General features: G+C 42.2%; 1 protein-coding gene across 1 annotated transcript in view; it reads right to left on the reverse strand.

Annotated features, from left to right (window-relative positions):
- PAPSS1 (3'-phosphoadenosine 5'-phosphosulfate synthase 1) overlaps positions 1-1,509 on the reverse strand; it is a gene marked incomplete at its 5' end in the record, with an annotated part of 42,384 nt that extends 40,875 nt beyond the window's left edge. The window contains one exon of the mRNA XM_084263259.1: positions 1,399-1,509. Coding sequence (XP_084119385.1) covers positions 1,399-1,509 — 111 coding nt within the window. The remainder of the gene's footprint in view (positions 1-1,398) is intronic.
- Between the last annotated feature and the right edge of the window lie 14,354 nt (positions 1,510-15,863).

Consider the following 15,863-nt stretch of genomic DNA (forward strand, 5'->3'; position numbering starts at 1 on the left):
GAGGGACTGGACAAAAACGAAGCCAGAAATCTTCTGCTGAATATGCTCAAGAAGAAACAAGAATTGTGGCAAGTTCCCACAAAATGATGCAACACCTCAAGCTAAAGGAAATGTTCCACAAGTTGTTGTAACAAGCCAGTATACTGGCAGTATTTGCAACTATGTTCCGTTGCTGCTCTAAGGTGGAGTTTGCTGTGCTCACTGGTGGGCTTGGTGAGGGGGGTTCCACAGACACAGGCATATTTTGAATAGCACTAGATGCCCAAAGTTTGGACAGCAAGGCTCTGCCTACTCTCCCTGGGGCTGCCAATTCCATCAGGGTATAACAGGTCGCTTCGACTTCACTCCCAGCTGAACACACACAGTCAGAAGTGCCAGAACTCCATGGAGCGTGTGAATCAGCAGCATTTCTTTTCCTGGGGAAGCTTATTTGGTTATAAAGAGTATTTCAGCTGAGGTCCTCTGAAGAACAAGGGATAAGCAGAAGATGTCTTCTGCTTGCCACGTCACACAGAGGGGGTTGCTAACCTCAACTGAATTCAGCAAACAGTTAGTGTCAGTTAGCTTTTTTTTTTTTTTTAAGGTGAGATTTGCCTGGTTTCCATCCATCTTGGCTTTGCTGATGACAAGTTAAATGACACAAAGTAAGTTCTGAAGACACTTTGTTACTCCTCCAGCCAGACAAGATCTATTTCACTATCTTTGAAACATGAGGTTTTTGCTTTTTCCTCACAGAAATTGAAAGAATGCAAGTTATCAATGACTCCTTTTTAAACAAGCTCAAACTTGTATGTAGCGGAAAAGGTTTAGACAGGCACAACTTTTGAACACTTTGAAGCACGACACCAACTTTCCCGTTTTTCAGGCAACCCTGAGACTCTCTGTTTTAACAGACGTGTCATTTTAACAAGAAAGTTGTGGCCTGTGCCACTCGTAACAAGACTCTGAAGAGTGTTTTACACTGTTACTTTCATATCAGATGTTTTCTGGATCTTATCTCTGGCCTGCTTCAGCTCAGCATCGTTAGAAATAAAGTATACTCTCTCCTCCCCACACACCAACTTGGCTTGCATCATCAGAAGTATCAAATGTTCTCAAAGGCCTGCAATGTGTCTTCTAAATAGCTGCGCTTTGGTCCTGGCTGTAAACCGATCTTCCCTCATCCTTACGGGCAAGAATGAAGGCTTTGGTTAGACTTCATTTTTTTTAAAGCCCTGTCTCGACAGTTTTCCACATAACACCCGCCATACAAAGAACCTCAGTCTTTGGCCAACCCAGGGCTATGAATGCCCACATTGTACATCGCATTCTTAAGTCCTCCCTCTTCCAGAGCGCTGGGGAGGCAGGGATGAAACCCCCAGACCCGCGGTCCTCTCTGGAAGGGCTTCGTGCCCTTACCCACAGGCAGCCCCCTGTTTCCCCAGCGCAGCGGCAGAAAGCCGGCCGGGGCGCAGCCGCTCTCCCACCACCACCACCCAACCCCCCCAGGCCGCCTCCGCCGGGCTCCATGGCGACGCTCCCTTCGGGGAGCCCGCGCGGCTGCTCCGTTAACGGTATCGGCTCGCGGCGCCCCGCATCCCTCCCCGTCCCGGGCGGGCGGCAGGGAGCGGCGCGGGGAGCCCCCGTCCCGGCTGACGCCCACTGCCACATCACCACGGAGGTCGGCCGCTTCTTCCTCCCTTCTTCCCTTCCCTTCCCTCTCCGCACTCCCGCCCCTCTCCCCCCCCACACGCCCACCTGCCCTCAGGCGCACGGCTGTTCCCCCCCGCACGCCCGCACGCTCACCCAGCTCGGCACCCTGTTGCTCAGCTTGACTTTCTTGCACTGGCTCTCGGGCAGCTCCATGACCGCGGGACAGAGAGAAGAGGAAGGGAGGAGGAGGAGAACGCGCCTTTCCTACGGATGCTTGACGCGGATGAAGCCGCTGCAGCCAGGGAGCTGTGCCGTGCGCGTCCCCGCCCGCGGCTTGGCCAAAGGTGGTGCAGGGAGGAGCCGCTGCCCGGCGGGAGGGAGGGAGCAGGCAAGGGGAGAGGTGGCGGGGGGGTTGAAAAGGGCGGGGGGAGAGGGAGGGAAGAGGAGGCTGGCGGCGCGCTTGCGCCGCGCCGTCACGCATGCGAGGGTGGGCGGTGGCCGGTGGCCGCGGCGGCGGGAGGTAGGCAGCCACTTCCGGCGCGGCAGCCCGCCCGCTGCTGCCCCTGTCGGGCGGCGGGGCTGCGCTGGGCCCGCTCCCTGCCTGCTCCGCGTCGGCCGCTCGTTGCCTGCGTTCCCACTCGCCCTGCGTTGTAGCGTGACGCGTGGGCGGTGCTGCCGCTTGCGCGTCGTGGTTCGGATTGCGCTGTCAGCCCCGCTCGTTCGGAAACGCACGGCTGCAGCAGTAAGGGGCCGTTTGCCTGCGCGCAGTGCCAGGGTCGCTCCGGGAACCCAGAGGCTCCCCGCCTCCTGCAGTCACCGCGCAGAGGAGGAGGAGGAGAGGCTGTTAGCAGGAAGAGTCGGGGAAGGCAGGAGGGAGCGAAGCGACCGTCTCATTTCCCTGTGACGGGCAAGTTAAGGGCGTGGTGACGCTCCGAGAAGCGGCGGAGTGGGCACGGGTGGTGACGTGGTCATGAGTGCCTTGGAGGACAAGGATGGTTTGGATGGAATCTCCCACCCTGCAAGGATTTCCCCGACAAAGCAAGCTGGGTTCTGGGAAACGGCTCAGTTATGAATTTAGAACCAGTCCTTGGGTTCTTCCTTCCAGCCAGGAACTGTGTCGGCTCTCGGGTGCTGATGCCAAGGTGGAGATGATGCCATACTAGCAGGAGTTTTGTTTGCTGTATAAATATTAGTCAATTTATAGTAGTTCAAGAAAAGAATTGCTTTAGCACTTAAGCGCTAATCTTAAGGTGGAAATGGCGCTGTACTAACATGCTTTGCATTCACTGCAAAAACGTTAGCCCATTTGCAGTCTGTCTGTAGACTGTTTGTTCTCTGGCAGTTTAAATAGGGAACTGAAAGGGCCTCTTTGTGGAGGAATGTTTGCTGCTGGTATATTAGAAAGCCATCCTTCCAGAAATACCAAGGCGTTGGTTTTAAAGGACATTTTGGAATTCAGATTAAAAGTTAAAATGCTTATGCAAGGTGGATGACCTCTCTGAAATCAGGAAAAATAATTGGAAATGCTCTCAAGCAATTTGAAGGTCAGGTAGAATGAATGCAACATAACTAAGTGTCTACGTGTGGTGGCTTAACTTGGGCAGCAGCTAAAACAACTGCACAACCCTTCCCTCACTCCTCCCTTCCCTCACGCTTCAGTGGGATGGGGGAGAGAATCCAACAGGAAAAAAACCACAGTAAAACTTGTGGGTTGAGATGAAGAGAGTTTAATAGGACAGAAGAGGAATACAATAATAATAATAATAATGATGATGTTAGAATATATGAAACAACGGATGCACAGCACAAATTGTTCACCCACTGAAACCAGTACTCAGTTCTTGAGCTGAACTGCCTACTGACACACCTCCCACTCACACACACAGTTATATATGGAACATGATGTCATATGCTATGGACTACCTGAATGGCAAACCTACATGAGGTTCAGTAACATCCAGATCTCTTTGGCTGGTTTGGGTCAGCTGTCCTGGCCGTGTCCCCTCCCAGCTTCTTCTGTACCCCCAGCCTCCTCACTGTCAGGGCACTGTGAGAAGCTGAAATGTTGCTGGCTGTTTGACAACTACAAACATCGGTGTGTTATCCACATGAATCTCATCCTACATCCCAAACACAGCAAGACACCAGCTGCTAGGAAGAAAATTAACTCAATCTCAGCCAAAACCAGGACACGAAGAAACACAACAATTGCAGTTATTTACTGAGGCTTGGTTTGAATGACAAGTTTTTACAGCATGCTGTCCTGCAAATAACTGTTTTGCAGATGGTTCCTGGCTGTATGTGGACATTCTGAGTATGACAAACAGTGACAGAGGCAGGGCTTGGATTTTTATTAGCAAAATCTCTCACACAATGATCTCCCAAGCATGGAAAGAGAACCATCATACTGCCATGGGACAGGGGGTTGTGGGCTTCCCCCTGTTGATTATTCAGTTATATCTGTGGCAGGCTTAATCATCCAGCTTTGCACACCATTTTTTTTTTTTTTGTGGCTTAATTGTAATTCTAAATGTTACTGCAATTACCGTCTCTTTTAATATTCTACTGTTACTTTTTTGTAACTATCGATATAGATGGGTACCGTCCATGCTACAGTCTGAGAGACAATCGAGGGAAGGTGGTAGTTCACAAGGATGGTAAATTAAATCCAAAACCACAGGTAGCCCATCTAACTATGCAAGTCACTTCTTACAAACACGTTTGTCTCCCCTGTGATACTCACATTGACTGGGAATGAGAAACTGGACGTTTTTACATGGTCTGCATAGGAGTTTTGCCAACAAGGAGTTCTGTCCCATCATGGGAAATTTTTTTGCCACCTGGTTTCTGAAGGAACTATGTTAGATTCTGATTTCAAGGTTGAGAAAATGAGGCTTTGAGCACAAGTGAAGTTTTAGGCAACGTTATTTGCAGATTGGAAAATCACAAGAAAAGAAAATGCAGTTGTATTTATTGAGATGCATGCACAATACTGCCTAAACAGACTGAAGGCAGGGAGCTGCATGATTCCTTCCACAAAATACTGCAAAAAACCTGATGGATGAACCTTATACTACTGGAATCTGAAGTGTGACTGCAAATATAGACACTGGTGACCAGACAGACCACGTAATCTCTCTGGTAATAAAAAATCACTTTCAAACAGCAATTCCTAAACCACACCACCCTTTATGATTACACTAACATTCTAAAATAGTGTACACATATTTGTTCATATATAGTAGAGTGAAATATTAACTATATTGTAAAGGCATGCGTGTGGATGAGGTCTAAGGGGCAATAACCAGCAGTTACGTATTTTACAAAGGCTGATATCACAAGCATAAATCATATGTAGCCAGTTCTTGTCAACATTGTTTCAGTGAAAATATAAGTACATTTTTGGTGCTCAGTAGTTTGATGTATAAATACATCCAGAAATGCCCAGATATCTTCCCTCTCTAATATCTTAACCTCCTTAAACTATTAAAAAGGGAGATAAGTATTCTTTATTAAAAAGGGAGATAAAAAGAATATTCTTTAAACATAGGAAATAAAGATACATTAATTTATATAAAGATTTGGGGAAAATGAAGAGCCTATGAAGTCTCTGTAATGTTATGTCTAAGTTCTGCGTGGCTATTAAAGGGTAAGTTCCAATTCCACTTCTCTAAAACCTTTCATGATGGATTGACTTAGGTATCCAAGGTGTTTTCTGAACTTGAAAATCAAATTAGCATGTGAGCTCTTCGTAAAACTCAAATCAGGAAAGCATTTCTGATGAATTGTTGTTATTTCTTACTTTGCTTCCGATCAGAAATCAAAAACTCTTCTCACGGCAGGAAATGCAACCATTCTCTATGGAGCTAAAGTGCTGTATGCCTGTGCCCTAACTAAATGTTCAAGTCTGGTAAGAGAGCAGAAATGACATTAGCAGGTAAACCTTAATTGAGTCTGAGCCCCACAAAAGAAGACCCATTCTATGTCTGCAAGAACCACCAGGATTTAGTGTTCTTCAGCTGACTGTAATACTGAATACTTCTGTCAAAGAGCTACACTGTAAAATGATCTTAATACTTTGGGATTTAATGTTCCTCTGGGAGCAACAAAACCAAAACTCTACTGTTGTGCTTAATTTCAAGAAAGGAAGTTACATAAAAATGGAGATACTTGTTGAAACGGAATTATTAGAATCTTCATAGGCAGAATGGAGACTAGTTAAAGTAACTGTGTTGAATTCTGATTTGGTGGTTGAGAAAAGCAGTCTTCGACATGAAGTTTTAGACAAAGCAGCCTATACCCACATAATACCACTGGAGAAGGACTGACAGCCCAAAGCAGATTCTAGGTATGGAAATGCTGGCCAGATCGACTCATGGGGAAGTCCTTTCAATTCCACATAGGGATAATGCCATAGAAAAGGATTCTCTACTGAGCTGGCTTCTGCATAGCTGGTTATACTACCTAATACCAATCAAACCAAATTACAGTAAGAGTCCCAATGTGCATTATTTAGCATAATCAAACAGATACATGGTACCACACAGTTCAGTCTCCAGGAAATCCTGAGCTACTGACCACACTGAGAAAAAGATGGTAAGATTTTACCTTCAGTTATATTCCAAAGAAACATACAAATTTTAAGGTGAAAAAAAACCAGCTAAATAAATTTTGTTTATTTAATCACAATATTTAAAGTTATGCCTGATATTTACCTTTTTTACAGTGTTTATTACAGTTTTCCTTATTTGGTGGTCTCCTGTTAGAGGTGCTGTTTTTCTTCTATCACCAAGTTTCTGTAGGAGAGATGTCTGCCAAAAGCTACCTGAGATTAATGGAATTAACATGTGGATACTTCACCTGTAGTGCATCTTGAGCTTGCTGACAAAATATGCTCATCTACATACAAAATATGCAAATACATGAAGTCCTGTGTAACCCCTGTATTTGAGGAAGATGGCAATAGATAGGGTATTTCTGGGAACCCATTCTCTGTCTTTAGCCAAAGCTGTTAGTAAATTCTTTAATATTTGGACTGAAATATATGTCCAGCAGAAAAACAATCTGTTCCAGCTGTTTACAGAAGCCACAGAAAAATCAGCAGATATGCTAATAAAAACCCTGGGTGATGAGAATACCATTTGTTTTTCTGACATACCGCTGAATGTTCAACTCTGATTTCTTTTCATGACCCACAATAGTGGGGATTAGAGTTCTCTTCCCAATTATGTTGCCAGTATTCCATCTGCTGACTTTGCTCTTTAGATAGACAGATAAACTCATTCCATTTCCTCTGTGTTCAGAGTGGTCCGTTTTGGCCAGCAGTGAGAGATGATGGTGGGGTGGCCATTTCCAAGTACCACAATGATGTTCTGAGAAGCTGAACAGGTGTCATACAAGGTAGCAGCATATACAGTAACGCTGGGCTGTCCCATGGAAGGCTGTCTCTGACGTGACTTTGAGAGAGGTAGATTGAGGGAGGTACTGGCTGGCAGGGAGGCACAGCAAGGAGCAGTGCAGATGCTGGAATTCTGGCTTAGAACTCCCACAGGGTTCACGGGGTGCTGACTTTGTAAACTGAAATAAAATACGGTTTTAGTAGTGAAACAAGGAAGCCTTCCAGGTGCAGAGCAGAAGCCATGGTGCAAAGTTTTGAACAAGTTGACCTTCGTGCTCCATATTTGGGAAAAAATGCTCATCTCTAGAATGTTCCGAGCGGTGCCATGTCAACTGCTGTAACAGCTGTGGGGACCACTAGAGGTCCTTCAGTGAATAAGAAATAACTCAGGCTACTGCCTGTCAGTTTGGTGATTCTCTGGTTTGGGATTTATCCGGTTTATTTTGTTCTTTGTCATTAATAATATACAAAGTTACCTTTACCAGAGAGCTAAGTACTGGATTTCTGGAGATAATGCACACTATGACTGTAGGTGACTGCTGACATTTTTCAGGAATGCTAGTTAATTCCATTGGGAACTAGACTTACACCTAGAGACCTAAATACTTTGCTGCATGCTTCAGTAATTGTCAGTGTGTCTTCCAGTAAATAGCACCCATAAAAATATCTGGACACAATTCCAGTGTTCAAAACTATTAATTTTTCTATCTATAGGGCAAATGTTTATTTCCCATATAACTTTGTTTATTTTAAATTTAAGTACTTATCATTTTACCTCGTTGTATCAGTCTCTAACAGATACAAGGACAGGTGTGTTGCTTATTTAAACACCAGAAGCAAGACTCTAGACAGAGGGATATCTAGCGAAGCAAAATTAAAACCAGTGTAACTTTAAAGGTGATTTAAAGGCCTTTGATCAATGTTTGAAGAAAACAACTTTTCTTCCTTTCTTTTTCCACATCTCTGGATGTGGCGTGAAAAAAGCAATCTTGTGGCAATTCTGTGAATAAGATAAACCTGGTGGGATCTCTGGGGTTAGGAGCAGAACAGAGTAAGATTTTCAGGCAGGAAGATGGAGAAGAAAACCAGGAGAAGGTTGAGCAGTTACAGCTCAGTTACAGCTGTCAGCTGAGCCAAAGGTGAGCAAGAGATGTGCAGTAGTTCTTACCCTAAAGCCAAAGAAGGACCAGCTCTTAGCTATAATCCTAGTAGGAAAGGCAAGCTGAGAAAGAAAGTGAATGTGAAATGACACTTTGTTTTCTCAGGGATGAGGACATACAGAGGACTTTCACACTTGTCAATAATCCCAGGACATAATGTCCCTGGGTCTGTTTTTGCCAAATCCCAACTGTTGAAAGGAAACTTCCTTCCAAGAGAATAGATGGGTTTCAACTAAAATAAATTTACTGTACATAAAGAATTGCAAAGGAATTTCTAATGTCACTGTGCTATTGAGTTGCTTTCTCAGAAGCTACAAGTATTCTAACACTTTCAGTTTGCTACTTGCTACATACATCATTTAACTTAATAATAGTTTTTGCTATTAGAACACAAACAAATTTTTGTTAACAAGGAAAGTCCTACCTCAGAAATATTTGTAATACAGTTTCTTCTTCAGTCATTTGATTTGCTGCTAATGCCTAAGCCATCAGAGTGCTTTTTAATAATTTATTGCTCTCAACATGCAAATCCACCTCCCAGCAATAACACATTTAGGAGAAAAATATCTGTATCATCTTGAAAATATTTTTGGAAAGCTAAATAGGTGTCTTTACCACAAGCATACCCACCTGTTGGAAACAACTTTAGCAGCCTGACTGTTTCCTGTGATCAGTGGGAGGAAATTTAACAAGTCCAAATGCTTAATTCTCCCCTGAGAACAGAGTAACACCAGGCACAGGTATAAACTGGGAGAGGAGTGGCTGGAGAGCAGCCCTACGGGAAGGGATCTGGGGGTGCTGGTTGGCAGTAGGCTCAGCATGAGCCAGCAATGTGACCTGGCAGCCAAGAGGACAAACCCCATCTTGGGGTGCAGCAAACGCAGCATAACTGGCCCATCAAAAGAGGTGATTATCCTGCTGTATTTGGCATTGGTAGGGTCTCACCTTGAGCAGTGTGTGCAGTTCTGGGCCCACAATTTAAGGATGTGAAGGTCCTTGAATTTGTTCAGAGGATGGCAACAAAGCTGGTGAAAGGGCTGAAAGGCATGTCCTATCAGGAGTGGCTGAGGACTTTGTGCTTGTCTATTCTGGAGAAAAAGAAGCTGAGGGGCCACCTCTTTGCTCTCTACAGCTTCATGAGGAGGGGATGTGGAGAGGGAGGTGCTGAGCTCTTCTCTGAGGGATCCAGTGACAGGATTTGTGGGAATGGCCCAAAGCTGCACCAGGGGAGGTTTAGACAGGACACCATGAATCATTTCTTTACAAAGAGGGTGACCAAACACTGGAACAGACTTTCTAGAGAAAGCATGTGGATAATGCTCTTTAAAAAGTGCTTCTACTTTTGGTCAGCCCTGAAGTGCTCAGGCAGTTGGACTAGATGGTCGTTGTAGGTCTTTTGCAACTGGAATAGTCTGTTCTGTTCTGTTCTGTTCTATTCCAATAAAACTATGGCACAGTTTGAGAATATAACTGATGCTTGCCCGAGGAATTATTTCTTCTAAAGAAATTTTAAGAAAACTGATCTTACTTATCTTTAGCAGTTTTGGCAAATACACAGGATTTCAAGCTCTTTTTTTTTTTCTAAATAGCAAATTCCAAGATAATTCATAAATAAAATGTTACCCACAACAACTTTAAAAGATGAGAAAAAACATTTTGTATGAAAGTGTTACAATCTGCAAGTGTTGTACAGATGGATACCAAAAGATAGATTGGTGAGTTATCGCAGAATCACCAAACTTTGAAAGGGAGCTTTGTAAGAATCACTACTGAAAAAAACAAACCATGAAAGGTTTCCAGAAGAGTATGTTTTGCTTGTTAGAAAACAGAACAAGGATCATGAAGTGCAAGGAAAAAAGTAATTCATATGTCCCTCGGGGTGTTTAAAGAAAGGTTGGATGAGGTACTTAGGGACATGGTTTAGTAAGTAATATAGGTGATAGGGGGATGGTTGGACTTGGAGGTCTTTTCCAACCTTAATGATTCTGTGATTCTATGATTATACTCCCATTATTCATTTTTCATTATCAGACCTTTTGACATAACTTTTGGAGAAATACCCAGAACTGCTAAATCCACATAGATGCTAACCACCATTGAAAAATTAGTACTGTAAGTCAGTCAGCAAAATTACTCCTTGACTCTAGAGATTTTTGGCTTGTCATTCTGTGTTTCAGTTTCCCATTTAGTAATGTGTGAATAATTATTCCTTTTACTATAGCTCATTAGTTTGAAGAAAATGCTTTGAAAATGAAGACTTTTTATACACCCTAAATATTACTATTTTATATAGATCAAATAAAGTTATTCTACTATGGTGGTATTTTACCACCATGGTATATTATAATATAGAATTATAAAAAGTATTTTGGTGGAAAACACCCAAGGGCCAAAGCTAACAGACTGAAAACACATTTCTAGTTTACTTCATGAGGTGCTTAAATCCAGTAATTTGAGAATAGGGGAAAGTCTAATATCAAATATTTAACTACAGATGTTTTCCTAAAGGTTAAAAATATGGAATTGCTTGCCAGATGTGCAAGTCTGAAGCAGCTTTAACTAAAAGACTTTCTTAAAGACGTCTCTAAGGAATTTGTAATTAATATTTTCCCAGCATAACTGCTTTAATCTGTAATGGGGTGGATTACCAACCAGAGTGATGAGCAGAGCTGTTGTTGCAAACTGTCTTGGTGGTACTTCACACCCAGAATCAGTCCCTTCCAATGAACAGTGGCAGCAGAAATGGTTGGTTGGTTAACTAACAGGTAACTTGGTTCTCAAGTAGCAATCTCTCAAATTCAGTGCTTCTGGATAGATGTCTCAGCCTGACTTTACTGTGGCTTGGGTCAGTGATAGAACAGCCTGTGAAGTCTCATACTGACTTAAATTAGAGCAGATGATCAGTACGCTTAATCAAATCAAAAGGAGCTGAAGGTTTTAGCCTTAAGAGGCTTTCAGCCTGGTAGCTAACAGGATCAATCTCTACATGCTAGAGTAATCATGTATTTCCTTTCAGTTCTTCTGATGTTTGAGAACAATAGTCTTTGCTATGCTGACAAAACCACCAGCAAAATTGAAACAGGAGACAATTAACCAAAAAAATGCTGGCAGTTTAACTGTGGGCACAGTTTGGTCAGACCCGTATATCTAGTCTCCACAACTCCTGTCTGTCTCCTCAAAAGGTCTCTCTTACGACTATAGAGCAATACAAAAAACTGGGGGGAGAGTTTTATAAAGGACTCCAAAACATAGACCTTTCAAACCTTTGCAACTTTGCAATCTCTTTGGAGTAATCCTTTGAGTCACTAAGTCCTTAAGTGTGGAGGTAAACAAGATCACAAGGTCACCCCTGGAAAAAAGGTCTAGAATTGTTACTGTCAGGAAAAAACTGCACAGTTTTTTGGGCTAACTCTTCAGTGAGCAGACCAGATGGGATTGCATCCAGAAACTGACATTCCCTTCAGTGACAGCAGATAATGTTTCCAGGCTGGGACCTGTCTGTCAGCAAAGCTTCAATTTTAAATTTGGGGAAGAAATCCTGAAAAATATAGCCCCAAGATGGTGCCTTGGAGGCCTTCGGAACAGGACATATTGAGGTGGGAGAAGAGTAAAAAGAGGTGCTTTTATCACCATGTAAAGAACAGAGAAAGAAAAGGAGGCAAAAAAACCCCCTAGGAGAGTAGCTATATATCTGGTGTGAAAGGTTTTCTGAAATGTCAACTTGTAAAATATCTCAGTAATAATGAATCATCACTTCATGAGCACTGTAAGCATGTTTCCTTATCATGAATCTTTCTTTGTTGCAGTATCTTTCTGCCATAAACACTTCTAATCACATCAAGCTTTCTCTCTGATATCAAATGGTTCATTTAATATAGAATCCAATCAGATAAACTGGATGACTGTTAAACATTGTTATGACTATACTGTGTCTATGTGGAACACATTTGTAGTCGTGTACCTGTTCTAAGGATTTGAGTAATTTGATTATGAACTGCGTGTACCTTGAATTTAAAATGCTGATTGTAAACCTATATGTCATAGAGATGCTTGTATTACAACACACCCTTTCTAGTCTGCTGCAGGAGAAAAGGGTGGAGCATGTAAGCTACAGATCACCTGGTTCCAGAAAGTGATGACAAAAATAATGAAATGTTATGGAAGAGGGGCTGACAACTTAAAAAACAGTAAAGAACTAATGTACTTGGGCATTTTCACCCGAAGGAGGTAGAATAATTTCAGGAAGGAGTCCTGTCACATTGAGCAGATAGACTTCCAGTGATTTGAGAGAAAACAGCGCATTGCATAGATGCTGTTTTCTAACTAATAAATCTGCTACCTCGTAAGTAAAGGCAGATAGTATTTTAGTTCTTTTGTCACTCTCTAAGCCTTGCCTTCACATCTGCATATGCCAGAGGAACTAAAACAGCCCCATCTGTTCATGCAAATCGAATTCTTCTTGAAAAGTGTGCTGAAACAACAAAGGAGCCAGAAGAGCCAACAACAAGCACAGGAGTCAGTTTGCTGAACTGTACGTTCAGTTTCAGAAGGGACCATTATAGTTGGCACCTCACAATACCAACACAAATGAAGCACCTGAAGTTCCTTCAGGCTTCAGAAGCCTAACACACACCAGGCTCAGTGGACAGGGAGCAAACAGCACCATCTGGTAAGGGTCCAAGGGGCAGGCTGACCTGGTTTGTGGCAGCATTAAGTCATGTATTATTTCATTTGGTCATGACAGATGTGGCTGTAGTTTCTTTGGCATTTCTAAATCCTTAAAAGGGTTATGTCTGTATATGGCCTCTAAAATCTGTGGTTTAATACATATGCATTTACATGTTAATTCACACAAAGGACTCAAGTAATGTTCAAGAGAATGCCTAATAGTAACTAAGAGAAATCTTAGGAGATTTATTATTGTGATGAATAATTTTTCATATTAACAGTATTACTCAGCATTAGATTGTAATGATACAAAATGCAGCCATGCAAGAGAACGAATGTTTCACCAGTGTGCTTTTGTTCTCTAGAAAATTGCGCTACAGAATCATCTTTCAAGATATTATGAGAGAAGGAAAAATAAAGCTCACAGTAATTTGGGGGGAAAAAAAAGAACATCTGAATAGGAAGGACAAAGCAGCAGAACGGAAGAAGTTAAATGAGAGAGAAAACAAAGCAAGCTTTGGATTCATAAAGCGAGGTGTACCTCTGGCAGAATTATCATGCTATTCATATCCAAATTTTCCTTCATACAAAACCTCCCATTTCAGTCTGCAGTTAGCCTGGAAATCAAAGCGGATGATCAAGATGAAATTACTTGAAATGTAGGCATTCATATAGAGTCACCCTTTCAAGAAAATTGTTTCTTTCCCAGTAAATTTTAGACACAAATGTCAGTTCTCCATAAACATCGTTGTAACACTTTCAGCGTTTACATATTCACTGGTGATTTTAGTGTAATAAACACCATGGTTGTTTTGACTAGAAGAAATGGTTACATCTAGGTTTAGCTTACCCCATGTAAACACGATCTATACACCTCAACCTGCAGTGGATCAACAGAGTGCTGCCTCAAGTCAATCTATAGGACAGAGAGGAAGAAGCATGGGGATTTAGTTGTTTAGGTTCTAAGCCAAAATGCTTCTACACAGAGCTCTGACAATTACATTGACTACCTTGAGGTAAGGCTGCTTTAAACTTCCTCTCTGTAGGAGTTGGGCAGTAAAGCAGATTAAAGAGCAGGGTCTTGTTTCTAGTACACAGTGGAATATTCCCAAAGAGCTATTTTATCCCTATTTCAATAAACTCATTGAAACTCACAGAACTCATTTTGTCATAGAAAGGTAACCTGCAATGATTAGGGGACGGGTCATGACAGGAAATACAGTTATTTGTTTTTTATGTTACTAGTTATACTTTCAAGCTCTTCCAATTAACCAAAAATACAGCTCAGGTAGAGATGGAAGTTAAGTTCCTTCTAATTGAATCATTTTAATTCTGTTTATAAAGTTTTTCTTTATCTTTAGAGCATCCTTACCATTTTATTAAAATGCTTTGAATTAGGGATGGTATCTTCACAGCAAACTTCCTTTAAACTCCTACTGACTTCAGTCCCTTAGCTTGGTTAAGCTGTTACTTGACTTCAACCAGAACACAGTTTCAAAGCTGCACATGAGCAGCTCGCTACCTGCCCTGGGGGCAGGTCCCTGTGATCCTGAGCCTTTGTGCTTAGTCCCTTTGACCTGGTTAAACTGAGCCGTACCATAAAATTACTTGACTCTCATTCACCTTGTCTCATGTTCCTGGAAACATCTCCATCTATTTGGATCCTAAATACTTGTCCATGCATACAGTTTTTCAGCAGAGTTATAGTGACCAGTCCCCAGTGTGTGGAGACAGGATTTACCAGGAGAAGTTCTTGCTGAGTCTGGTTTTAGCTACTGGCTGTTCTTTCCTGATTTTTCTCTGGTTTGGTAGTGCTAAAAATGAACGAGGGGTGCTTTGCAGAACCTGTCATTACAGCACTCAGTGAAAATTGCACCAGATGAAAGCCTAGAGCATCTATTGTGGGAAACCACATCAAGAACCACTCTGTGTATATTTGCACAGAGGCCTATAGAGTTTTATTTTGATCTGACATATGAGTATGTCCTCCATAATCTTCCTGTGTAATTTGAAATTGTAGAAGTAGTGTTTAATGCATCTTTTTTAGCTCAGAGAACATATTCTTCTCAGAGAATTTCGTAGGTTTCTTGGGAAATTTCCCAGAGAAGTAACTAAAGAGGGATAGGTTAACCTGTCAAAACCAGGAAAAAAGAAAAAAAAAAAAAAGATTAAAAAAAGAAAGAAAAAGGAGGAAAACAATATAAGCAACTCACACACTGGTCTTTTAAAAATCTCTGCATCTGTTTGTGCCTATCAGTGAAGTGTAGAACCTGAACCTTTGCATGAAACCAAACTACAAAACTATTTGTTTCTTATCTAAAGATACTATGCCATGAGAGGACTCAAGGCACAATGTTGGCTGCCAAATCTTTCATACAGAAGAACAATTTGTTCGACATGTAGAACACAGGAAAACTTCTTGCAGATTTCCCCTGCACTTTAAACAATGCAAACTTTTCATGGTATTTACTCAGAAAAATGTAATTGAATCCAGCAGCTGGTGTTCCATAGCTTCACACTGCATAAGATCTGCGGCTCAAAGAAAAACAAGAGCAACCATCTTGTTCCAAGATGACACAGTGATGTGTCTTCTGACTGAAGGAAAACATGGAATCAACAGTCCCCAAAGTAACTCAAGCACACTCCTCCACACTCCACACTTGTCAGAATCTATATAATTTGGCAGGTTTGGATAATTTTCTTTGCTATTCAGTTCAGCCTCACCCTTTCCATCCAAGACCATGATTTTCAGGCCACTGGCTTGAAAGGCTCTGTGGTAGACCTAGCATTTATAGCAACCTTGTGATATATCTAGACAAGACTTGACTCTCTTCAGAATCTGTAGCCTTTCACTTCAGAGCTCATAATTGAAGCCCTTGATTCACTGTGGTTAAAAAAAAGTCTTTGAAGCAAAATGTGCTCCGTGGCAATAAGGAAACCCCCAGGCTTCTGGCCCCTTTGATCAATCTATCGGATGCCTAGGCAAGCACTGGCATTCCTCCATC

This window comes from Gallinula chloropus (genome assembly GCF_964237585.1).
Source record: "Gallinula chloropus genome assembly, chromosome: 4".
Taxonomy (NCBI): Eukaryota; Metazoa; Chordata; class Aves; order Gruiformes; family Rallidae; genus Gallinula; species Gallinula chloropus.